General features: G+C 37.0%; 2 protein-coding genes, 1 long non-coding RNA gene and 1 other non-coding gene across 5 annotated transcripts; 2 read left to right on the forward strand and 2 right to left on the reverse strand.

Moving 5' to 3' along the window:
- Positions 1-2,706: 2,706 nt before the first annotated feature.
- On the forward strand, positions 2,707-3,825 carry LOC113336236 (F-box protein At3g07870-like). Its single transcript, XM_026582201.1, has one exon. It carries the CDS (start codon positions 2,707-2,709, stop codon positions 3,823-3,825), a length of 1,119 nt encoding a protein of 372 aa, XP_026437986.1.
- A 277-nt stretch (positions 3,826-4,102) lies between these two features.
- On the reverse strand, positions 4,103-6,837 carry LOC113336251 (peroxygenase-like). Its single transcript, XM_026582219.1, has 6 exons — positions 6,318-6,837; positions 5,465-5,614; positions 5,270-5,355; positions 4,945-5,039; positions 4,560-4,685; positions 4,103-4,469 (listed from the first exon to the last, which is right to left on the reverse strand). Exons 1-6 carry the CDS (start codon positions 6,580-6,582, stop codon positions 4,313-4,315), a joined length of 879 nt encoding a protein of 292 aa, XP_026438004.1. The 5' UTR covers positions 6,583-6,837; the 3' UTR covers positions 4,103-4,312.
- Positions 5,080-5,153, forward strand: TRNAE-UUC. Its single transcript has one exon. It is a non-coding gene; the product is annotated as a tRNA-Glu (tRNA).
- Positions 6,838-7,129: 292 nt separating the features above from the next.
- LOC113336228 lies at positions 7,130-11,945 on the reverse strand. 2 transcript variants are annotated; one of them, XR_003353656.1, is made up of 3 exons: positions 11,823-11,945; positions 8,794-9,088; positions 7,130-7,668 (listed from the first exon to the last, which is right to left on the reverse strand). It is a non-coding gene; the product is annotated as an uncharacterized LOC113336228 (long non-coding RNA). The 2 variants fall into 2 exon arrangements; XR_003353655.1 differs by lacking the exon at positions 7,130-7,668 and having other exon boundaries at positions 8,543-9,088.
- Positions 11,946-22,159: the final 10,214 nt, after the last annotated feature.

Consider the following 22,159-nt stretch of genomic DNA (forward strand, 5'->3'; position numbering starts at 1 on the left):
ATTTTTAAACCAAAATCTTTGTTTCTTACCAGACATCCTGTCCCCACTATGTTTTTACTACTACAGTACATGTCATACCAACTTGCTACTCTCGAGCTGGAAAAATACCAGTATGGCTAACCTATATGCATGTTGAAAATATAAATCTCTTAATGATGCATATACATGGTCACTTTTTCCACCTGATCCTTCTCAAAACCTTGTTGGATGCAAATGGGTCTTTAAGATCAATTTTAATGCAGATGGGTCACTAGAAAGACACAAAGCAAGACTAGTTGCTAAGAGTTTCATCAACTTGAAGGACTTGATTATACTGATACTTTCAGTCATGTTATTAAACCATTTACAATTAGACTAGTTTTATCTATTGCATTTAATTTCGATTGGATAATTAGTCATCTTGACATCAATAATGCTTTTTAACATGGGGATTTAAAGGAAGATGTGTTATGACCCAGCCACCTGGTTTTCAAGATGCTGAACGTTCAAACTATGTATATAAATTAAACAAGTCACTTCATGGACTTAAACAATTCCCAGGGGCTTGGTATGAGAAACTAGTTGATCTTCTAGTCAGTCTTGACTTCATTCCTTCACCAGCTGATTCAAGTCTGTTTGTGCAAAAACTTGGATCCAAAATGACTTATGTCCTTGTTTATGTGGATGACATTATCATTACAGACAATGATTCTAACCAATGTTCTTCATTGATAACCCATTTTGGTACATACTTTCCAGTCAAGGATCTTGGAGATCTACATTTCTTTCTAGGTCTGGAAGTTCACATAAGTGTTAAGGGTCTTTTTCTATCTCAGACAAAATATGCAGTTGATTTGCTCAACAAGACTAATCTTCTTGGGATCAAACCTTATGCTACACCTTCTCATGAAATTTTCAAATTATCTACTTCTGATGGTGAGCCACTAGCTGATCCTACTGAATACAGATCTGTAGTTGGTTCTCTCCAATATCTTACATGGACAAGACCAGAAATTACCTATGCTGTAAATCAAATTTGTCAGCATATGCAATCTCCAACTACTACTCATCTTACAACTGCTAAAAGAGTTTTCAGATATATCAAAGGCACTCTTGGTTATGGTCTTCTTTTCACTAAAGGCTTTACAGCTCTCCAAGGGTACACAGATGCTGATTGTGATGGAAATCCAGATAATATAAGATTTACCAGTGGACACTATGTATTTTTTTGGCTCCAATCCTGTTTCTCGGTCTTCAAAGAAACAACCAACAATCTCAAGAAGCTCCACAGAGGTTGAATACAGATCACTAGCTACCACTGCAGCAGAAGTTCTTTGGCTGTGTCAAGTTCTCAAAGATTTGCATATCTTTTTACCAGTTTCTCCTATAATTTCCTGTGATAACAAGGGGACCATTGCTTTATCTTCAAATCCTGTTTTTCACAGCAGAATGAAGCATTTGGCAATTGATTATCATTTTATCAGGAAATTGGTTCAGACAAAGCAAATACAGGTTAATTGCATCAGGCTGTTGATATTTTCAGCAAGGGACTCTCTGCTCCAAGGTTTAATTTTCTCAGAGAAAAGCTGAAGATTCTACATCCTCTTCAGCTTGAAGGGGGCTAGTAACTTGAAAATAGTTATTTTCAGTTATGTTTTTCTTTAGGTGCTCTTATATGTGTTGAGTGTCTTTATCATTTTCAGTTAGTCTTTATCATCCTGTCTAACTGTGTCTATATATAAAGAGTTCATCTCTTCTTTGTAAAGTTAATACGAATTTTTTCCTTTCTTCATTAATCCCTCTACATTAATATGATCAGCCACAGAAGAAGACTAAGCCCGATCTCCACTCCAATTTAAAAATGTCAGGAAAAGCAACAGCAAGTGGATATGTTGTTACCAATCCACTTTATCATGCCAGAAAGAAGTACGAGTCCTGGAAACCAATTAGATTTTCACCATAGATGGTTTTTTCCAACAGCAGCTCTCCAGCTATAATCATTAAAATTATACCAATGAGACACTAACTACAGTGTCATACATAGTTTGTTTTGTCTGTTGAGACTTTATTTGAAGCCATGCGCTTCTCTGCTGCAGACGAAGTTAACCACTTTAATACAGGAAACATACATGGTTGCTCGTGTCCAACTTATTATTCATATTGATGTATATGTTTCCTTTCTAGAAGACTACAATTGAGGTTTGGGTTCTGAGTTTACATACTTTTCTTCGTACGTGTTTAACACAGGGACGGACCCAGGAAGGATAAATTTCATTCTAAGGCCCCGGCTAGAAGACTAGGTCGAGTAGATTTTTTGTTTTTTAGCTTGTGGATTGGGAAGGCTACCCGGGCTAGCTGTAGGTCGGTCAGTGGTTTAACATTGGAGGGGTTTTATTTATTTATTTATTAGTATTTTTTTTGGTGCATATGAGGTTGTAGAGGTGTAAAACGTGTCGGTCGAGCACAGCCCAACCCAAGAAATCACGTGCTTAGCGTGTTATATGCCGTGTTGTGTTGTGCCGGAGATTATGACGTGTCGTGCTGTGGCGTGTTAGAAGGCATGTTGTGCTGGGCTGCCAGAAAAATAAACGTGTTGTGTGGTGTTGTGCTGTGTTGGGCACATTTATTTTATATTTTCCAAATATCTAGGTATTAATAAAACCCCTAAGTTGTTTGTACATCCGAAGCCTCGAAAAGAATTCTGGATCGAAATTCTTCCTGGAAGTGATGGCCAAACGCCGTAATCGTCTGAAGAGTCTCCCGCAAGAAATAACATGGAACATATTTTCTAGGTTACCAGTTGAGTCGGTATTAAATTGTAAACTAGTATGCAGATCCTGGAGAGAGCTTTTACAGTTTCGTGCTATTAACAATTACTTTGCTTATCAACATCTGCAGCGACAACATGGTCTTGGTCGTCATATACTGGTACAGCAGCAGCAGCAACAGCAACAGCATAAGCCGTTTGAACATCATCATTATGGTTCTGATTCTGAGACAATGAGTTTCGTGGACTTTGACATATATGCCCAAGTTTTTCTGTATCTAGAGTACCATGACGATGATGATCATGGGATTAGCAAAAAGAAGATCATCATGAAATTTCCGATAGGTGCGAGTGGAGTAGTGGGTTCAGAGAATGGATTGGTTTGCCTAAAAGCCAGAACCAGATACAATGGCATCCCTGAATATATGCGCCCGGATGAACCTTTAAACATCTGTAATCCGATTACCAGAGAATTCGTGACTCTTCCAAGGATACTGATCGACGAGAAAAAAAACATTGATGGTGTTCACATTGTGTACGGATTTGGCTACCACCCTTTCATTAATGAGTATAAGGTTGTTAGAATTTGTTATATAGGAGACGAGAAAAGCCCCTCCTTCGAAGGAAAGGTAGAGGTATATACACTTGGGAGTGGCAGCGGCTGGAGAAATGTAGGAGAAACCAAATATTTCTTGGGACGACGTGTGGGAGGAAATAAGTCAGGTGTTTGTGTTAATGGGGCTCTTCATTGGCTCTGTGATGAATCCGCGAATATCCTGGCCTTTGATTTAGTACATGAGGAATTCCACTTGCTCCCTACCCCGATTAAGCAGAAATTTTCTTTCGGAAGAATCTTCGTCGCGAGACGTTGTTTGTTTCTTGAATACTATGATGATGGTCACTCGGCAAAATTGTGTTTCTTAAAGAAGAACAATTACGAGGAGGATGATAATGATAGCAGTTGCCACATGAATGAGCAGTATTACAAGTCATGGAGTTGGAATAGAGAGCTCATTTGCCATTACAAAAATGGGTGGAACTTTATGAACAAATGGTCAGGAAGTCCTTCAGCGTTATAACCAAGGAAGTACAGCAAGGGTGGTTTTGGCGTTCAATGACGAGAGGAGTTCATGGAACGTAGAGTACGTGGTAAAATCCCACAACCACAGTTTTCTTTCCTTTGGAAGCATTAGGAGAAAAAATGATGGGCAAAATCTGTCCACGGTATCCTTTTTATTACAGTATTAAAGTATGAGTTCACAGTATCCTTTTTACTACAGGACGAGTTTGAAGAAGATCCTATAGGGATTCTGGTTCGAACAGCTTATTGCGGACATATTAAACACGAACCATACCTTGTTGAACACAGAAAATTAAAGATATGATGTTTTCGCATAAAAGCAGTCTACTCTTAGAGTTATTCAAGTCATTTCTTGTATTCAGCACTAACATGCTTGTGAAACTAAAAACATTCAAGAGTGACAGAAACGACTCTCCTTGCACTTCTTCCACATACTCCACTACTACTACATCTACTTACATAACCCAAACCAGATCCCAAACGCCTTAATCTGTCTTGCCACCTAGAGCTTCAGTTTGGAGCTTAGCACAATACTCAAACAAGCTACCATCAAAACATCTACGAACTGCCTCCTTAGACAGAAATCCCTCCTCATCACGTGCTAAAACATAGAGAATTCCCCATTCCAACTTCGCTGCAATCCTGTGGTAAATGGGCCAATGAGAAGTTTTTGTTACCAAATGACCAAGGGAAAACCCAATCATCCCAAATTACTAGATAGAGGTAACGAACCAGCCGAAGAAGTCGAATGCATTCCTATTGCCTTCAGTCATGTACCAAAGTTCCTTGAATGTCATCTTGTCAGGTACTGTTCGCGCATATTTGCTGAACACGTTCTCAAGATTTGCGGGAACAAACCTGCAATAATAAATAATAGGTAGAACTGTTGAACATATATTAGCTGAAGAGACCAAAAATTGCATGACTATAGAAGTCATTTGCCAGACAGCCCACTTTTCCAACTCTACCAGGCTGGACTGAACCCAAGTCATTCACAAAGTTTGGTAAATGCCACCAATATTAGAAAGCATATGATCCTATTTGACAAGTTCAGGTTCACATCGTGTCAAAGAGTTTAACCAAATCTAAAATGGTACATGGATTTCAGCTTCTTTACCTTCCTTCAGTATCATAAGTTGCACTGTCGCTTCCATGCTTGGATCTGTGAATGTTGTGTATGTATATTGGGAAAAAAGGTGATGGGAACCAACCCTACAGGAACATGTATAACATTGTTAGATAGAAGTATCAATCCATTGTAGTCCAGCCCGGTTAGGATACCTGGCTTTCACCCAGGCGACCCGGGTTCAAATCCCAGCAATGGAACTTTTTTATTTCAACTCAGAATTTTTTTGAGCTCTAAAATTTTATGCTAAATTTAACTTTTGCATTGATATTGATCGAGCATTACACAGAAAAGATAAAAAACACAGGATTCTTACAGGCAATGTAGCATAACTCAGGGCTCCATTAATGAGAATCGCCATCACAAAGGAAGCAATGACGTTGAAACCGATAGCTCTTAGTCCTTAAATTTGACATTCAACATGAAGAAAACAAGGATTACGTTAACGCTTAGACGGAAAAAAACACCTCATAATGGTATACATGTATGTACTGGAGTTGGTTGATTTTACCTGAATAAGTTTCCCATGGGTAAATGATGCCATTATCATCCATATCGAAAAAAGCAACGTGCTGCTGCATAACACTCATGTTGTAATGCTTGTGACCCCATGTACCATTTGGATGATCTGTGTCCGGAGCAACCAAAGCACGAGGCATATCTGTGCATCAATAAGAACAAACACAATAATCAGCTGGATTGCATTTATAGAGAATCTGTACAGAAACAACTGGCTAATTGGTTTTGATTTGTTTGCCGAATAGTTATACTCTGCTTGCATTGGACCAACAAATTCCCTTTTTTAGACTCATCTGAACCGTGTGAGCCTAATTAGCAAGTGAGTTAGGACATCTACACTAACCAATATGTTACCAATAAGCCTGATTGTGCACATTCATCACTTACGCATGCAACTTGTGTTAGATGAACAGGGACATACTAGTATTTTGTTTCTTCTCTTCCATTTTGCAATTATTTGCTAGACAATTGCAAGGACAAAAAATACAATTCGAAAAAAATCCAGAAATGAAGTTACAAAAGAAGAGTAAAATCATGCTGTAAAGATCTAACAGAGCTAGAGATCTGAAAACGTAGCCTACATACAAAAATTGTGAATACTTTGTAGTGATTCTAGTGAAGAATCATGCATGAAAACAGGCTCAATAATCTAGCCCAAGTGCGTACCCAAAGATCAAATGTTATAAAATTCTTTATATTCCGGTCACCTTCATAAGCAAATCTTTACTTCAAAATTCTCAAACCAATCAAACATAAATAATAGGCACACATACTTCAACAGCGAAAACAATCCATAATATCAGCAGAATAGAGAAAAAATCTGATTAATTTCGGCTGGAACTTACAAGGCTTAGGAAGTGAGGTCTCCAAATCACCGCGAACCCTCCGTTCATCCGTGACAGGTGCTTGACGCGCCACAGTTTCTAATGCTTCATTCCTCCCCATAACCGCAACACCTTCATTCATCTGATGCTGTGGTTGTTGTTGTTGTTGCAGTTGTTGATGAGGTTTCTCTCCTGCTGTAACTGCCGGTTGATCTGCTTTCTTCTTTGATTCTTTCTCAATATGCCTTTGCTGCTTATCTGCATCTTTCTTTGTTGCATCCGCCATATTTCAACTTCTCAATTGTTATCTCTCTAAAATCACGACACCTCAATTACTGATTCGATACTTATGCAGATTTCGATCTGGAGTGGGATGATAGATAAAATCGAGGAGCAGAAGAAGACGTTATAAGGTAGTGAGACTGCATGCTTTGGTGATTGACATGTGTCCATTGGAATCTCACAGATGTATGCGTGCATGGCTTTCTTGTCAGAAATTTTGGGTGATGCAAACCAAGGCGATAGACTCGTTCTCTATGGAAACAGGACAAAAGTTTCGATACGGTGCTTTAGGAGTTGTGTAATATTTTAATTTCCCGATGACAAGATTCGGGATTTATTTCACCCGCCGGTAGGATCTCCGGAGTTAGATTGAAAATTCAAATGGACGGTGAACCATTTTTGTGAGATTGAGTATTTAAAAAAAAAAAAAAAAAATCGAGTACCAGGGTACTGTAAGAAAACAACTACATAGTTTCCGTCCGTTGCTCATATTGCAAGAGCAATGGACACCATGCGCGGTTTACCAAAAGCTGGATATCGGGACAACAGGCTTATATGACCTCATTTGAGGACAACACTGGCATTCTGTAAAAAAATAGAACCCCAAAAATCCAGACCCAAGTCCTTGTCCGCAGAATAAATCAGAATTCAAATGGAATTGATGGACCACGAAAGAAATCCACCCAACTCTTCTGGCAATGCTCGTACTGAGCGTATGTTTCATTAACAAGCCACCAGACTATCCACTCAAGCTAGAGGCACATTAGATACTCTTGCTTGCGATTGCATGAACCAAATATACCACTCAAAGAAGTACAGAAATGAAATTACTAAAAAAGAGTAAAATCTAACAGAGCTGCAGATCTGAACCAGATTATCCATCCAAGCCACCAGAGAATGCATTTTAAGCCAAAGTTTTCAGTCCAAAAATGAATAGCAACAGCTGCATATTGCCTCAATTTTTCGGACCCACATACAGTATAATCCAGCCTTTATTGTATTTGAATCAGCAAGCAGTGAGCAAACTGACAACAAGGCCTTAAGGTATATTACGGTGTTGTTGTCAGTTTTCCTAATGGTCACTGAGATCCTGCACATGTACAAGATACAAGTATCAGACGATTGCCAGATTCTAACAGTAAGATGGCACTAATATCTTGGTTCTTGTGGAAGGGAAGGTGTTCCATGGTCTTTGGTAACACGTTTGCTACCCCCAACATACCACACAAGTATCATTACTACTTTGCTACCCCAGGGACACGTCCTCAGTATCCCTAAATGGTCACCACCTAATGGAAACCAACTAAAAATAAACCGTGACACTTCTTATTGTCACAGGACTAAAACTGGTGGACATGTATGTTCTAATAATTTGCAACTTTGCAGGTGCCCACCTACCAAGATGTGAAAGCTTTAATGGAGAGCTAGAACCTGAACATTGGGAGTGCTTGGCGGTTCTGGAGACTTTTACCTGGTCTAATAATCTGGGAGATAAGATTCACGAGATCTGGAGAAGGATTACAAGGTACAGAATCTGTTGTTCCAAGTGAGCTAAGAGGCATTATCGAGGATACTCTACGTTTACTAATACTGTTCGAAAGTTCTAATAGCGTGCTGATACATTGTCTAAGCATGCACAGAAAGAGGGAATTTCTAATAGGCTAGTTAACTGTCCAAGTTTTCTAACTGAAACTATCCTCTATGACATGTCTCAAGATCTAACTGAAACTATCCTCTATGACATGTCTCAAGATCTAACTGAAACTATCCTCTATGACATGTCTCAAGTTAACTGTCTAAGTTTTCTAACTGAAACTATCATGTATGACTTGTCTCAAGTTTGAAAAAAATTCACTTTGCATCAAAAATAAACAGATAGAAGATGTTATAAATAAAATTATGGACAAGAACTAATCAAGCACGAAATTTTCAGACAGAAATTCATTGGCAATGATGCATTTGCAGAAGCGAAAAGAGAGATAGAACAAATATCTAAAATACATATTTATGAAATAGTTCTCTAGAAATCCAAGGGTAAATAACATCAGAACATGGAATTTTGTATACAGATAACTCCAACAACACAATCCTACATTTCCTAATATTTTCTAAATACTTGTTACAAGCCAGATATTGTCTAAGTTAATAATATCTTAAAAACATAAAGTCCTTTATCCATAAGATTCCTCCATCATAATATTAAATGAGCACGCACCTCTGGTTTCAAGCATTGTGAGACTTCTTTCGGCATACAAACTTCCTAAAGGACACTTTCATGGATGTGAACACATTGCTTTGATAATCCTCCGTTAGGAAAAGGAACGCATTGAGCATAAGGTGGAGTACGACACACAGCCAGTCAAATGATTTTCCACGATAAGCAGCAAACGCATACTGCAGTAAGATTATGATAGGCAATTTCTTTAACAATAGCGCATGCAGCTCTCCTTACTCAAATCTGTTGATGATCCGCTAGCCATGAGTAACACCAAAAGCAGCTTTTAGAATTCCTGAAAAAACGTAACACTGTCAAACTGCTTGTATTTCTATTTGAAACAAAACAGTAGAACTAATATGGAGAAAACTGTTAAAGTAATATGGAGAAACTCTAGAGTAATATGGAAACTGTTAATGTAAAAGAGTGATTATTTTATATTAGGTCTCAGACAAATGGGTATTTCGATTGAACCAAACAGAAATGTTACACTCTGAGGAATGATTCAAACGGACTCCGAGTGGATAAGAATATTAAAATCTTACACTCTGAGGGTCATGCATCGGATTCTTATTCAATAATTAGAAACAAGGTAATAAAAGTTTGACCTAATTAAACAATAGAATATCCAAATTCAGCAAGAAATAAAGCAAGAATGATAGGAAAATAGATGAATTTTCAAATATCTCCTCAAAATTTCAAAAAAGAAAGCACTCCTCTCTTCGGATATATATAATCACTTGTTCTACTAGGTAGCCAATTTCATAAAATTTCAGATATCTGAAGCACATAACATAACCTAATGGTAGATTTCTTGTATCAGGGGATGAGGGAATGCATTTGAATATTTATATTGAGCCATACAGAGGGTGTACCATGGAGTACAGACCAGGAAAGATATGAACAAACTCGAAGTGGATAAAAAAAAAAACTATACATTGTTTTAAATATTTAAAACAAGGCAATAAGGGTTCGAGCTAATTAAACAATAGAATTTTCAAATTCAGCAAGAAATGAAGATGATTGTAAGAAGCATAGATGAATTTTCAAATAGCTCTTAAGAACTTCAATATACATTGACTGCACTCTCCTCTACATCATTTCTTATACTAAGCAGCCAATTTCATTATATATCAGAAGCAAATAAACATGAAAGATAGATATACAAGTACAGCTCTCGTCATTGAAGACGAAGGTTGGATCACCACCTTCTTTGTCAACTAGCCCTAACAGAAAGATTTGCTCATTTGCACAAGTGGGAGACTCTCCACAAAGAAATGTAAAATTCACAAACTCATATCAAGGAGAATGAACTATCAAAGGTTATTTCGAAGAAACAACTCCATGTGAGAAAAATGAATCAATCGAACTAACAATGGACACGTGTAAGTCGCATGACTCAAACTACAACTGTTAACTAGTTTAAAGACCGCAAAACAACTACAGAAGACATAATTTTAGGTCTTCGCTGTTTAGTTTCTATCAGTAGTCTCTTTAGTTTCTGGCAAATAACATAACCAACTACAGATTTGTTGAATCACTAGCTCAAATAACCGCATTAGAATCATCAAAATCGGAGAAGAAGAAATGAGAGCAAAATTTGACATAGTAAAATAAGAGTTCTACCTAACTAAACAATAGAATTTCCAAAGTCAGCAGGAAATCAAGCATGATTCTTAGAAGTATAAATGTATTTTCAAACATCTCTTCAGGATTTCAAAACAAAAGCACATCTACTGCATTCTCCTCTACATCATTTGTTATATTGAGCAGACAATTTCGTAAAATTTCAGGAGCAATTAACATAACCTAATAAACATATTTGTCGAATCACGATCTCATAACCTAATTTCAAAAAAATTCAGCAAAAATCAAGCATGATATTGGAAGTATTCACATATCTCTTCAAGATCTCAAAAGAAAAGTATATACTGCACTCTCCTCTACCGATATATATATCACTTGTTATACTAAGTAGCCAATTTCATACAATTCATACAATTTCAGAAGCAAAGCAAGTAACCTAGAATCATCAAAGAAGAAGAAATGTGAGCAAAATTTGACATAGTAAATATGAGTTCGACCTCATTACACAACATAATTTCCAAATCCAGCAATAAAAATATGAGTCCGACCTAATTAAACAACAAAATTTCGAAACTCAGCACGAAATGAAGTACGATTGTTGGAAATACGGATTATATTTTCAAGTATCTCTTCAAAATTTCAGAACGGAAGTATCTACTGCAATATCCTTTACCGTCATCAATTTGTTACGCGAAGCACTCAATTTCATAGAATTTCACAAGCAAATAACAAAACCTAATAACGGATTTGAACCACAAATTCAAATTTCAGCATCGGAATCATCAAAGAAGAAGAAATATGAGCAAAATTACTACACTCTCCTCCACCGCTATATATCACTTGTTACACTAAGTAGTCAATTTCATAAAACTTCAGATGAGCAAAATTTGCCAGATTAAATATGAGTTCGACCTAATTAAACCACCGAATTTTGAAATTCAGCAAGAAATCAAGCATGAAGTACAGATGAAATTTTCAAATATCTTAAACGAAAGTATCTACTGCACCCTTCTTTACCGATATATATCATCACTTCCTTCTACTCAGCAGCCAGTTTCACAAAATTTCAGAAGAATATAACAAAACCTAATAACAGATTCGTTGAACCACAAACTCAAATTACAGCATCACAATCATCAAAATCAAAGAAGAAGAAATGTGAGCAAAATTTGACACAGTAAATAAGAGTTCGACCTAATTAAACAACAGAATCTCCAACAAAAATCAAGCACGTGAAGTAAACAAACATGAAAGAAAGAAATCAACAACTTCATCACTTTGTTAAACTAAGCATCGAATTTCATAAATTTTGAAAAAGATGGCCTAGGATTTGTCGAACCACAAACTCAAATTACAGCATCAGAATCATCAAAGAAGAAGAAATATGAGCAAAATTTGAGATCGTAAATGAGAGATTTCGATAGTTTAGAGCAGAAATTTACCTGAAATTGAAGATGATAACCTAGGGTTTTACGAACGCTTTTTCTTTTGTTCCAGTCTCCAAGAGCTTTGCTTGGGACGATCTTATTGAGCGAAGCCCTATATTTAGGTGGGTTTTAGATATTTGGTGAATGACTAAAATGACTAAAACTACCCTTGCAATCTAACAAAATTACCAAGTTTATTAAAGGCACTCCGTTTTATGATAAGAGCAGATATCCGACTAGAATGGTTTCTGCTTGGAGCATATTTGGGTACCATAGGCGCAAGTCTTACTACTTAAAAAGTGGGAGTCAAAAATTAAAATAAAAATCAATTTTCTTACACATGTTAAACTTTTTGCTTCTTAAAGTGATTTTTAAAATTTGTTGCAAACTTAACATCCAATTGTTTTGCCTTCTAAGAGTTGAAAAATTAATTTTTAAGGTGTATGAGAACACCCTATAGAAGTTTGATATCTTGAAGAAGTTGTAAGGAAATTTTAAAATCAAAGATGTTGTGCAATTAGAATTATGAAAATTGCAGGTGAAAAAAGTAGATCGAAATAATCCTTTAATAATATTAGAACATGGAGCTTTTTATATAAATAACTTAAAGAAAATAATGTTTAATTTTCTAAAATAATCAAATTTTTGACGTATTTCCTAACTAATGCTATTTTTTTAATGGATAAGAATTCTTCTCCTATCAACTAATCCAAGCAGAGCTAGTATAATAGAGCATGGGTGCACCTCTGGTTTCAAACTTCATGAGATTTCTTTTGGCATAAAACGTGCTTATAGATTTTATACTTCTTTGAGATTTAATTAGGTAAACGAAGGCTTTTGTTGGGAGAACGATGGCGACGTGTATTAAGACACACAACACATCCATAGACCTGCCACGACACTTAGCAAACATGTATTTTGTTAGGAGAATCAGGGCCAACTGTTTTAAAAGATGACATATCCAATTGGACTTCCGATTTATAGATGTAGATTCGATAGCCATTGAGGTGTACCAATGATCAGACCATGTGTTATACCAATGATCAGACCATGACATATCCAATCGCAACGGCCAGACCATGTGTTATACCAATGATCGATTTCAATCAATTGGTGTTAGTTTTAAGCAGGGGATCAAGGAATGAATGTGCACACGAATATTTCTAATGAACCTGCAAACAAAAGTGTACAATAGAGTACAGACCACGGACAATTTGAAAGAACTAAGAAATTTATCGTGGATAACATCATCCATTTCCTTTTTATGCACCAGTTTTTATTTATTTCCATACATATTATCTCCTTCTTTTTTTAGTGGAAAGGTTAAGCCACATATTAAAAAGAGAAAAAGCATACAGGAAATAAAAAGAAGAGAAAGAAAAAGCTCATAACATAGCAAACAAGACCCTAGCAAGAGCCTAGGTCAAAAAAAAAAAAGAAAAATCGAATAGCGAACTAGCCTATAAAACAAACTACAAAGCACCAACAAAGTAAATCAAAATTTCTTGTTTTTTGGTTTCCTATGTCCTCCTCCAAAAAACTTAATGTCCGACTCACTCTTTGAACCCAATTTTCAAGCTCCCTCTCATTCTTTGTCTTTTGGTAGTCGGGAGCTAAATCCGTGAATATAACCATTCTTTGCTCTTCCGACCCCCCACTAGGTTCTCCCAACAGTGCAGATAACTTGCGAAGAGCATCCACATTTTGAGACCAAGTCTCAAACATCCTCTTCTTGCTCTTTTCCATCATGATGTCTTCATCACTTAAGTATGCAAAAGGAGGTTTAGAGTCAAGAAAACTATAAGTATTCTAAACTTCTGTAGACTCCATTGTCCGATCTCCTTTTTTTCCAGTTTTCTTCTTCTTTGGGTTTTGCCAATTTTCAACAGATGGAGTAGATATCCTCATCTCCATCTCATCTGTTTGGTCTCTTTCACCTATGACCGCATCAAATTGAGTAGATACCCTCATCTCCATCTCATTTGTTTTCTCTCTTACACTCGTGACCTCATTTGCTCGACTCTGTCGTTAGCTCTATCCTTTGTGTTAACAACCAATTCTGCATTGCTTTAATCGACTATAACTTCAGGATTAACATGAGTTGAAATTACAGACAAGGAGTTTTCCTTGGGCTTAGGAATTAAGCTACATTTGGACTCTGAATATCCAAAAGTATTTCAGTGAGAACAAGCATTAGGTTGCCAAGGAGACTCTGCCTTCATTACCAGTTTTACATCATCCTCTTGAATATGCAAATCAGATAGGAACTCATAGTCAGCTGCAACTTCAACCAAAACCTTGGTTATGACATCTTAGTTTTCAATTTTGTTGTAGTATCGATCATGATTGGAGTACCCACAATACTACCAATCTTAGATAACCCTAATTCATTCCAAAGATAAAGCGGAACCTGACTGAGGTTCATCCATACCGGAACTAAGGTAATAGAATCGATGTTTTGCTCTAGAGTAATGGACCAGGGACGAATCAGAAAGAGTTTCTTAGCTATGAAAATAGAACCCAATTCTAACACCTTAATCATGTCTTCTTCTTGAGCAAATTTGAACAGAAAAGTTTGTTCTCCATGAATAGTCATGGAGAAATCACCTTCCAAGTTCCACTGAGATATTAAGCTTTCTTTAACAAAAGGGAATTGAAGTTTCTTTCCCACAAAATAACCTACTACATAAGATTCACAATCAAAAAAGTAAGATTTGAGTTCACCTGAAATGAAAACAGCGGTAGAAACTCCATCAATGTCCTTAGCTTCATCAAAAGAAAGCTTAATTGATGAGATTGCTTGAAGATTGTTGTTACCAAGACAACCAGCATAGCTTAAAACTTTCTGAGATTGAAAGGTGATTTCTCCTTTTTCACTTTCATTTTTTTGTAGAATCAGTAAAGAATATCGTGCTAGCGAGTTTTGAACTCAGGTCACTGGTATCATCACCCAGTGAGTTTACCACCCTACTACGTTGACACGAGCCATAATTAATCCTTTGCTGCATCCTTTCCTCACTCAGTGTTTTTACTCTTTGATTTTGTAAAACACTTATACTCGGAAATTTCAACTGCAATCTCAAGAATTCAATGACACAAAGTATCCTTTAGCTGCGTGATGCAGTTACAGAATAAGAAATCTTTTATATCTGACATCAGTAGTTACAGAGCATCTATGTCTTCTGTTTTTGTTGGGCGAAACTTGAAAGAAGGCCATCTTGTGGGGTACCTGAAAAGTTAAAATCTTCACATGGTGTTTCATGTCGGAAAACTATTGCTGACACTGCTCATCTTGTGAGTAGGAACTCAACTTTGATTATTCACTCTGGCAGGAATATTTCTTTCTTTGTTTAAACTATATGAGAATAAAGTTTCAAGAATATCGGAAATGGTCTCCACTGATGGGAATTGGCAATTCAATTTTAAAAGAAATCTGTCTAGTCTGGAAGTCAATACATTTGCCGAGCTTATGTTGAGAATTGGTAGTAACCCTCCAGATCTTGATAATTTGCCTGATACTAGAGATGGTCCTTGCACAGCTCCGGCATCTTCAGTGTTAAATCGATATATGCAAAACTGGTTGAAAATTTTGGTATTCCAGACTTTCCCCATGCCTTTGTTTGGAAGAAAACTATCCCTCCAAAAGTCAACTTCCTAATCTGGTGCGTAATGCATGAAAAACTCAACACGATTGATATCATGCAGATTAAAGGTATTGATATTTATAAATCTTGTGTGCTTTGCGGTGACGACACAGAATCTCAAGATCACATTTTTTTACATTGTAAGATTGCACACAGGATTTGGTCTGTGACTTTACCTAGCAACTATTGGGCGAGGGTTGTGCCAAGAAGCATGGGAATGCTTGCTCTCACCTGGCATCATGTTCACTTCTCTTACACGGGGAACTTCATTTGGAGTCTAATCCCAGCTGCAGTCGTTTACACTATTTGGACAGAAAGAAACAGACATACCTTTGAGCCTAACTACAATTTCAAAACTGAAACGGATTTAGCTGTAGAGGTGAAGTCTCTAGTTTTAGCATGGGAAAGTGCAGCTGGTAGAAGAGCTCACTTGAACCTTTCTAGCTCAGTACTTAATAATTGCGATCATGGGATGCTCTTTTTGCTTAATTTTGATGTAATTTTCTTGTTATTTCTCTACCTCTGGTAGATGTTCAGTAAATTCTCCATCTTCAATATATTCTTCTCTTCTTATCAAAAAAAAAAAAAAATTAAAGAACTAGTGTAAAGTGCAGTCTCGCAAATACGTACAGAACTTTTATTGCAAAAAAATAAAATAAAAATGTAAAGCTAAGAAGCATTGAATTACTGAAAAATATATAGGAAATTAGATTGAGCAATTATATAATTGGGTAAAATGTTTTTTCATATATTATTGGAACTGCACCGTACGGTGTGTCCGGCTGCCTACGTACCCATTACAGGATCAAGCCCAACGTAGTTCTATAATAGTTTGACTACAATTATAATATCTTTATCGTTTAGTAACATGTAGTCTGCATGGCTTCAACATTGGCTTTATAAGCAACAAGATCCCATCCAAGCTTCGAAATAATCTTTGCTTCAGCATCACTTACTTTTAATACCTTTCTCGAGTCCCAATAGTTGTATTCTTCTTGTTGGACATAATTATTACTTCCTTTTAAATCTGCCTCTAGTGATACTGCAACACCATCTTCAACAATTGAGTAGATATAGTTGTTATCCGAAGGAGTACTAGTATTAAGATTATCTTCAGAAGTTGGTGCTGCTGGTAACAAATCATCAAAGGAAAAGAGATTCCCCCATTCATCACCATTGAGAAATTCATCAAAATCAGGCACTAAGGGCGGTAGCGTTGCTGTTGATACTGGTACTCGCACTGATGGTGATGGAACCATTTCTGATGATTCTGCGTTACAGAAAATTGATGCTAAATCTGTATCCATGAACTCTGAAATATTTGTTTCTGCTTGTGGTGGGAATGGAACCCGTTCTGGTGATTCTTCTACGTTAATGATAAGTGGTGGTACCTCTGCACCCATGGATGTAGTTGTTTCAGCTGGCAACAATGATGGATCCCATGACAAAAAGATATTCAGCACGTCAAGATCTGGAATTGAGGGTAATAATGTTGCTGGTGATTCTGGTACTGGAACTGACACATATGGATCCATAGTCTTCGTTGCAGGTGATGGTGATGGAACCCATTCTGATGATTCTGCGTTACATAAAATTGATGCTAAATCTGTATCCATGAACTCTGAAATATCTGTTTCTAGTTGTGGTTGTAATGGAACCCGTTCTGGTGATTCTTCTACGTTAATGACAAGTGGAGGTACCTCTGCACCCATGGATGTAGTTGTTTCAGCTGGCAGCAGTGATGGATCCCATGATGAAAAGATATTCAGCACGTCAAGATCAGGCATTGAGGGTAATAATATTGCTGGTGATTCTGGTACTGGCACTGGCACATATGGATCCATTGTCTTGGTTGCTTGTGGCGATGATGCAACCCAAACTGATGATGATTCTACGTTATTAAAAATTGGTGCTGCCTCTGCATCCATAAACTGTTGTGATACAGTTGTTTCTGCTGGCAGTAGTGATGCAACCCTTGACATTGAAGATCCATTGTTAATTGGTGGCTCTACAGCAGGCATTGTATCCGTTGTGGGTGATGACATGGATGTTCGTTGCCTCTTTGCTATAGGTTGAGATTGTCGTTGTTCTTCTCGTACTGCATTGACGTCTATCGGTATTTTACTTCTAATCTCACACAAGACAAACTCCGGATCCGTCTGTTTACAAGATAAATATTAATCATTTATATATATATATATATATAATCCAAGATACGTAATAATATAGTTAGCTCTAAAAGTGTTATTACATACCTTGATATTGTTCTCTGTGTAATAATTGGGGAGCAACGAATACTCATGCATGATCCAATGACCTTTCTCACGTTTCACCTCAGGCAACGTTTTCCCCTCGGGAACATTCCACTCGAAGGTGTACATTCTTTTCATTCCAATTACTTTGTCGTCATCATCGCATAGGGGTGTTGGTTTTTCTCCCCTCCATGTTCCTTCTCCGGTTTTCCGTTTCACATTCTTACCACTTGAACTCACTTTGGTTATGGGAGTGAAAAAGTATCCTTGGTTTCTCTGAATCTCTTGAAAGAGGAGGAAGGGATTTGCATAGCTGTAGATGTTTTTCTCGAATATAAACCAACTTACATCATTCAGAGCATTTTGTACCTTTGGAATTAGATAATCTTGAATTATTTGTTTGTTGGTTGGCTGAAACTTATAACCTGGTGGTAATAGTCCTTTATCAAACACCATCTTCGTCTCCTGTAAATTGTAGAACATCCATAAGATTAACACAAGAAAGTAGAGAATTGATGATAATATCTAAAGAACATCAAAAACTCATCTAAATCACATAACTCTACGCCTGGTTCATGTGCAAGAAACTTACATAAAAAATATTTGCATGTGCAAGCAACTTACAAATCAGAATTCAATCAATTACTAAAAAATTACCTTACACACATCTTAGTGATCCAATAGAACAAATTTAACCCAAAAAAGTAAAAAAAGAATTGGCTACTTGAAACATACCTTGTATTTTTTTTTCTCCAACGATCCGCAAACTTTAATTTCTTAACTTCTATCTCTCGCTCTCTAGCACTTTTCTTTATCTCTATCTTCGTATCACAGAATTACCGAGCTTGTATGTTTATTTATAGGGGATTGAAGTAGGTTTCTAGTAGGAGTAAGCTTCATAAAATTAAGTAAACTAGGAGGAGTACTAGTATTATAAAAACTTGAGCCTTAAGAAAGGCAAATCCGTTCAAGTATAGGGCATGCGTAATTAAGTAATCCAATCGACCTACTCTGTAGTTTAGGATTCGATTAGCAAATCTTAGTGTAGTAATACTTCTGTCCACGTCTGTATAGTTGGCTAACCCAACTTAGACTCCAAGAGGTAGAAGCCGCAGAACCAACGATTTACAGAAGCCTTGTTTAATCAGCTTTCCGGTAATTGACCAAGCTGTTTACCAAAGACCAGCATTGACCTAATTACTCATTCAATAACTATGTAATTATCTTTCATTAATAAGACCATTCAATAACTATGTAATTAATACACTTAAATGTACATGTTGTGAGTTAAACGGTTCAGCTATTGGCTGCTTTGTGAGTTCCTGTAAAAATACCTATCACTTTCCTTGTGCATTAGGCATTTCAGGTTGCCGGTGGGATAACGTAAGTTACATCTTCATAATGCTTAGTGTGCGGATTGTCTCCTCAAATGAAGTAATTAAACACCTCATCTATTCTTTATTTTATGCACAAAGCTGGCTTATTTTATGTGACCTTTCCTGGCGACAGGAATGTTATCCGTTATGTCCCAGCCATACTGGTATGAAGTTTCCACATGAGAAAACAAAGAAGCCAAAGAAGCTAGCTAAGGAAAATTTTTCAAGTGTTCACAGACAAGATCGAGTCTTTGTCCATTGAAATTACATAGAACACAAAATGAAAGAGATTTGTCAACGGTTTTGCCAATCGAAATTGAAATGAAATTCTGAAGCATAAAATGATGTAACATCATCCATATTTATTGTTAAGAAGCAAAATTTTGTATATTTCCAGATATAGAGTCCTCTCAAAAATAATCCTTCGCTGCAATCATCCACTAGTTGTTTTCCTCCTTGATTTTATGGCACTCACACTCCGGATCCTTATCTTTATTAACTGTGATCTCAACTTCAGTGAAACAAGTATCATTCACGATAAATCCTTTAGCAGGGTCGTGGAGTTCACTAAGACGCATGAATTTTGCTAAGCCATAGCCAGACCAGTCGGCATCATCCATGTTGAGATTATTAGTCCCACATTGTCTGGGCAATCTAAGATCCTGCAGTTTATAATTCTTAAGGCCACTCCACTCATTGCCAATTGGTTTTGAGTTGTATGCCCATATTCAAACATGGTATCAGAAACAGAATACAATATTTTGGTGAATTGATCCACACTTCAACTGGTGGAAAGGTAGACAAATATATAGAGATTACATGCCTTTCTTACAAGGGTTACAGAGATGTTTTTGGCATAACATAAGCTAGCAATTATAGAGAATATATTTGTAATAAATTCATATCAATCTGTAGCGTAACACAATCTAGTGATTGATACGTGATTTTCTCTTGACAGTTGTTATCAGAAGAGCTCTGACTGAGTCTTGATGAGTTGTATTCCTAACATCCCCCCTCAAGTTGTGCATGAGTGGCCGAATGCTCAACTTGACTCTGAGAAACTCAAATCTTACAGAAGCAAGACCCTTTGTAAAAATGTCAGTTAGCTGATCTTTTGAGGAAATAAACTTTACCAGTAGTCTTTTGTTTGCAACTATTTCTCATACAAAATGGTAATCAATTTCAATGTGTTTCATTCGTGCGTGAAAGACTGGATTTGCTGTCAGATAAGTCGTACCCAGATTGTCACACCACAACGTTGGAACTTGTACTGCAATGCCTAATTCATGCAATAGTGACTGAATCCATATCAATTCTGATGTAGCTATGGCTATGCCGCTGTATTCAGCCTCAGTACTAGACTTAAAGACCATTTTTTTCTTGTGTGCACTCCACGAAATAAGATTACTGCCAAAGAAAGTACCGTAGCCACTCGTTGATCTTTTGTCATCTAAACTGCCATCCCAATCAGAGTCTGAGTAGGCATGAAGTGTTGTATCCGCTGAAGGACGGAAAACTAAACCATAATGCACTGTATGTTTGAGATATCATAGGATTCTCTTAACTAGATCCCAATGCTCAACAAAAGGATTATGCATATACTAACAGACTTTGTTGACTGCTACCGCAATGTCTGGTCTGGTGAGATGAAGATATTGTAAAGCTCCACAAACACTACGATAAAGAGTAGGGTCCTCAAATTTCACACTTCCTTGTTTACTGATATTGGCATTTACTGGAAGCGGTGTAGAGACTGGTTTACCAGCATCCATTTTTGTTCGTTTGAGTAGATCAACTACATACTTCTGCTGACTGAGTATCACTGAAGTGCCTTGGTGGATTAATTTTATGCCTAAGAAGTAACTTAGGTTTCCCATATCCTTTACTGCAAAGGCAGAGTTCATATTAGTAATAATATTGGTGATAAGAGCAGAGTTTGAACCTGTGATGGTAATATCATCAACGTAGATGAGGACATATGTAATTCCTTCCGATGCTTGTTGTATAAAGAGAGAACTGTCAGAAATAGAACCCTTGAATCCCAATGCAATGATAAAATTACTTAATTTGGAAAACGAAGTTCACGGAGCTTGTTTCAACCCACGAATCGATTTGTTGAGCTTACAGACATGATTGGGATAGTCAGGATTGAATACCCTGGTGGTTGCTTCATATATACGGCTTCAGTTAACTCACCATGTAGAAATGCATTTTGGACATCTAATTGCTTCATCGTCCAATTTTGAGACACAACAATTGAGAGAACAAGCCTTATCGTGCTAGGCTTCATCACTGGGCTAAATGTTTCATAGTAATCAAGTCCCTCACGCTGATTACATCCCCGTGCTACCAAGATGGCTTTGCGTCTGTCAATTGACCCATCAACTTTTTATTTGACACGAAACACCCATTTTGAGCCAATTAGATTCATCCATTCCTCGTACGGAACATAACTCGAAGTTCTGTTGCGAATGTGAGCATTAATTTCATCATCCATGGGTGGTCCCCATGTTGGATCTTTTGATACTTCAGTATAAGACGTTGGAGCAGTAATATGTGTTGTCTCTAGTGGATATTTAGTTTCTTGCAGACACAACTTGTTTACAGGCTTTCTAATGCCATCTCGAGCTCGTGTGACCATATGATGTTGCTGAATTTGTGGTTGATCTTGAGAAACAGTGCTATCAGTTGCTCCTGATGAAGTACCAACTGTAGTATTGTCTGTGGGTTGATCAATGACTGGAGATGATACTTATGGAAGACTAGAGGAGGACGGTTGATCAATTACAATTTCAGATTCAATGGATGGTGATGCTGGTTGGACAGGTTCAAGTGATGCACTAGAAGATGAACTGATAAAACATATGAGCTTAAGAGCTTTGTAGTGAGTGATTTCTGTGTGGAGTTAGGAGAATTTACTTGTTACCTGGAAGAAAATGGGAAGCTTGTTTCCACAAATTTGACATGTCGAGAGATATATAGCCTGTTGGTTGAAAGATGTAAGCATAAATAACCTTTGTGAACACTACTGTACCCCATAAAAACACATGGTAAAGATCTTGGTTCGAGTTTGTTTGAGA

This window comes from Papaver somniferum, unplaced genomic scaffold, assembly GCF_003573695.1.
Source record: "Papaver somniferum cultivar HN1 unplaced genomic scaffold, ASM357369v1 unplaced-scaffold_151, whole genome shotgun sequence".
Classification (NCBI taxonomy): Eukaryota; Viridiplantae; Streptophyta; class Magnoliopsida; order Ranunculales; family Papaveraceae; genus Papaver; species Papaver somniferum.

What these genes read in the sequence shown, in the direction of transcription:
- LOC113336236 (XM_026582201.1), top strand. Translation starts at nt 2,707, where the DNA reads ATGGCCAAACGCCGTAATCGTCTGAAGAGTCTCCCGCAAGAAATAACA.
- LOC113336251 (XM_026582219.1), bottom strand. Translation starts at nt 6,582, where the DNA reads ATGGCGGATGCAACAAAGAAAGATGCAGATAAGCAGCAAAGGCATATT. An exon ending in CCCATGGGAAACTTATTCAG is followed by an intron (nt 5,356 to 5,464) that starts GTAAAATCAACC and finishes GTCAAATTTAAG; the next exon opens with GACTAAGAGCTATCGGTTTC. An exon ending in TGAGTTATGCTACATTGCCT is followed by an intron (nt 5,040 to 5,269) that starts GTAAGAATCCTG and finishes ATGTTCCTGTAG; the next exon opens with GGTTGGTTCCCATCACCTTT.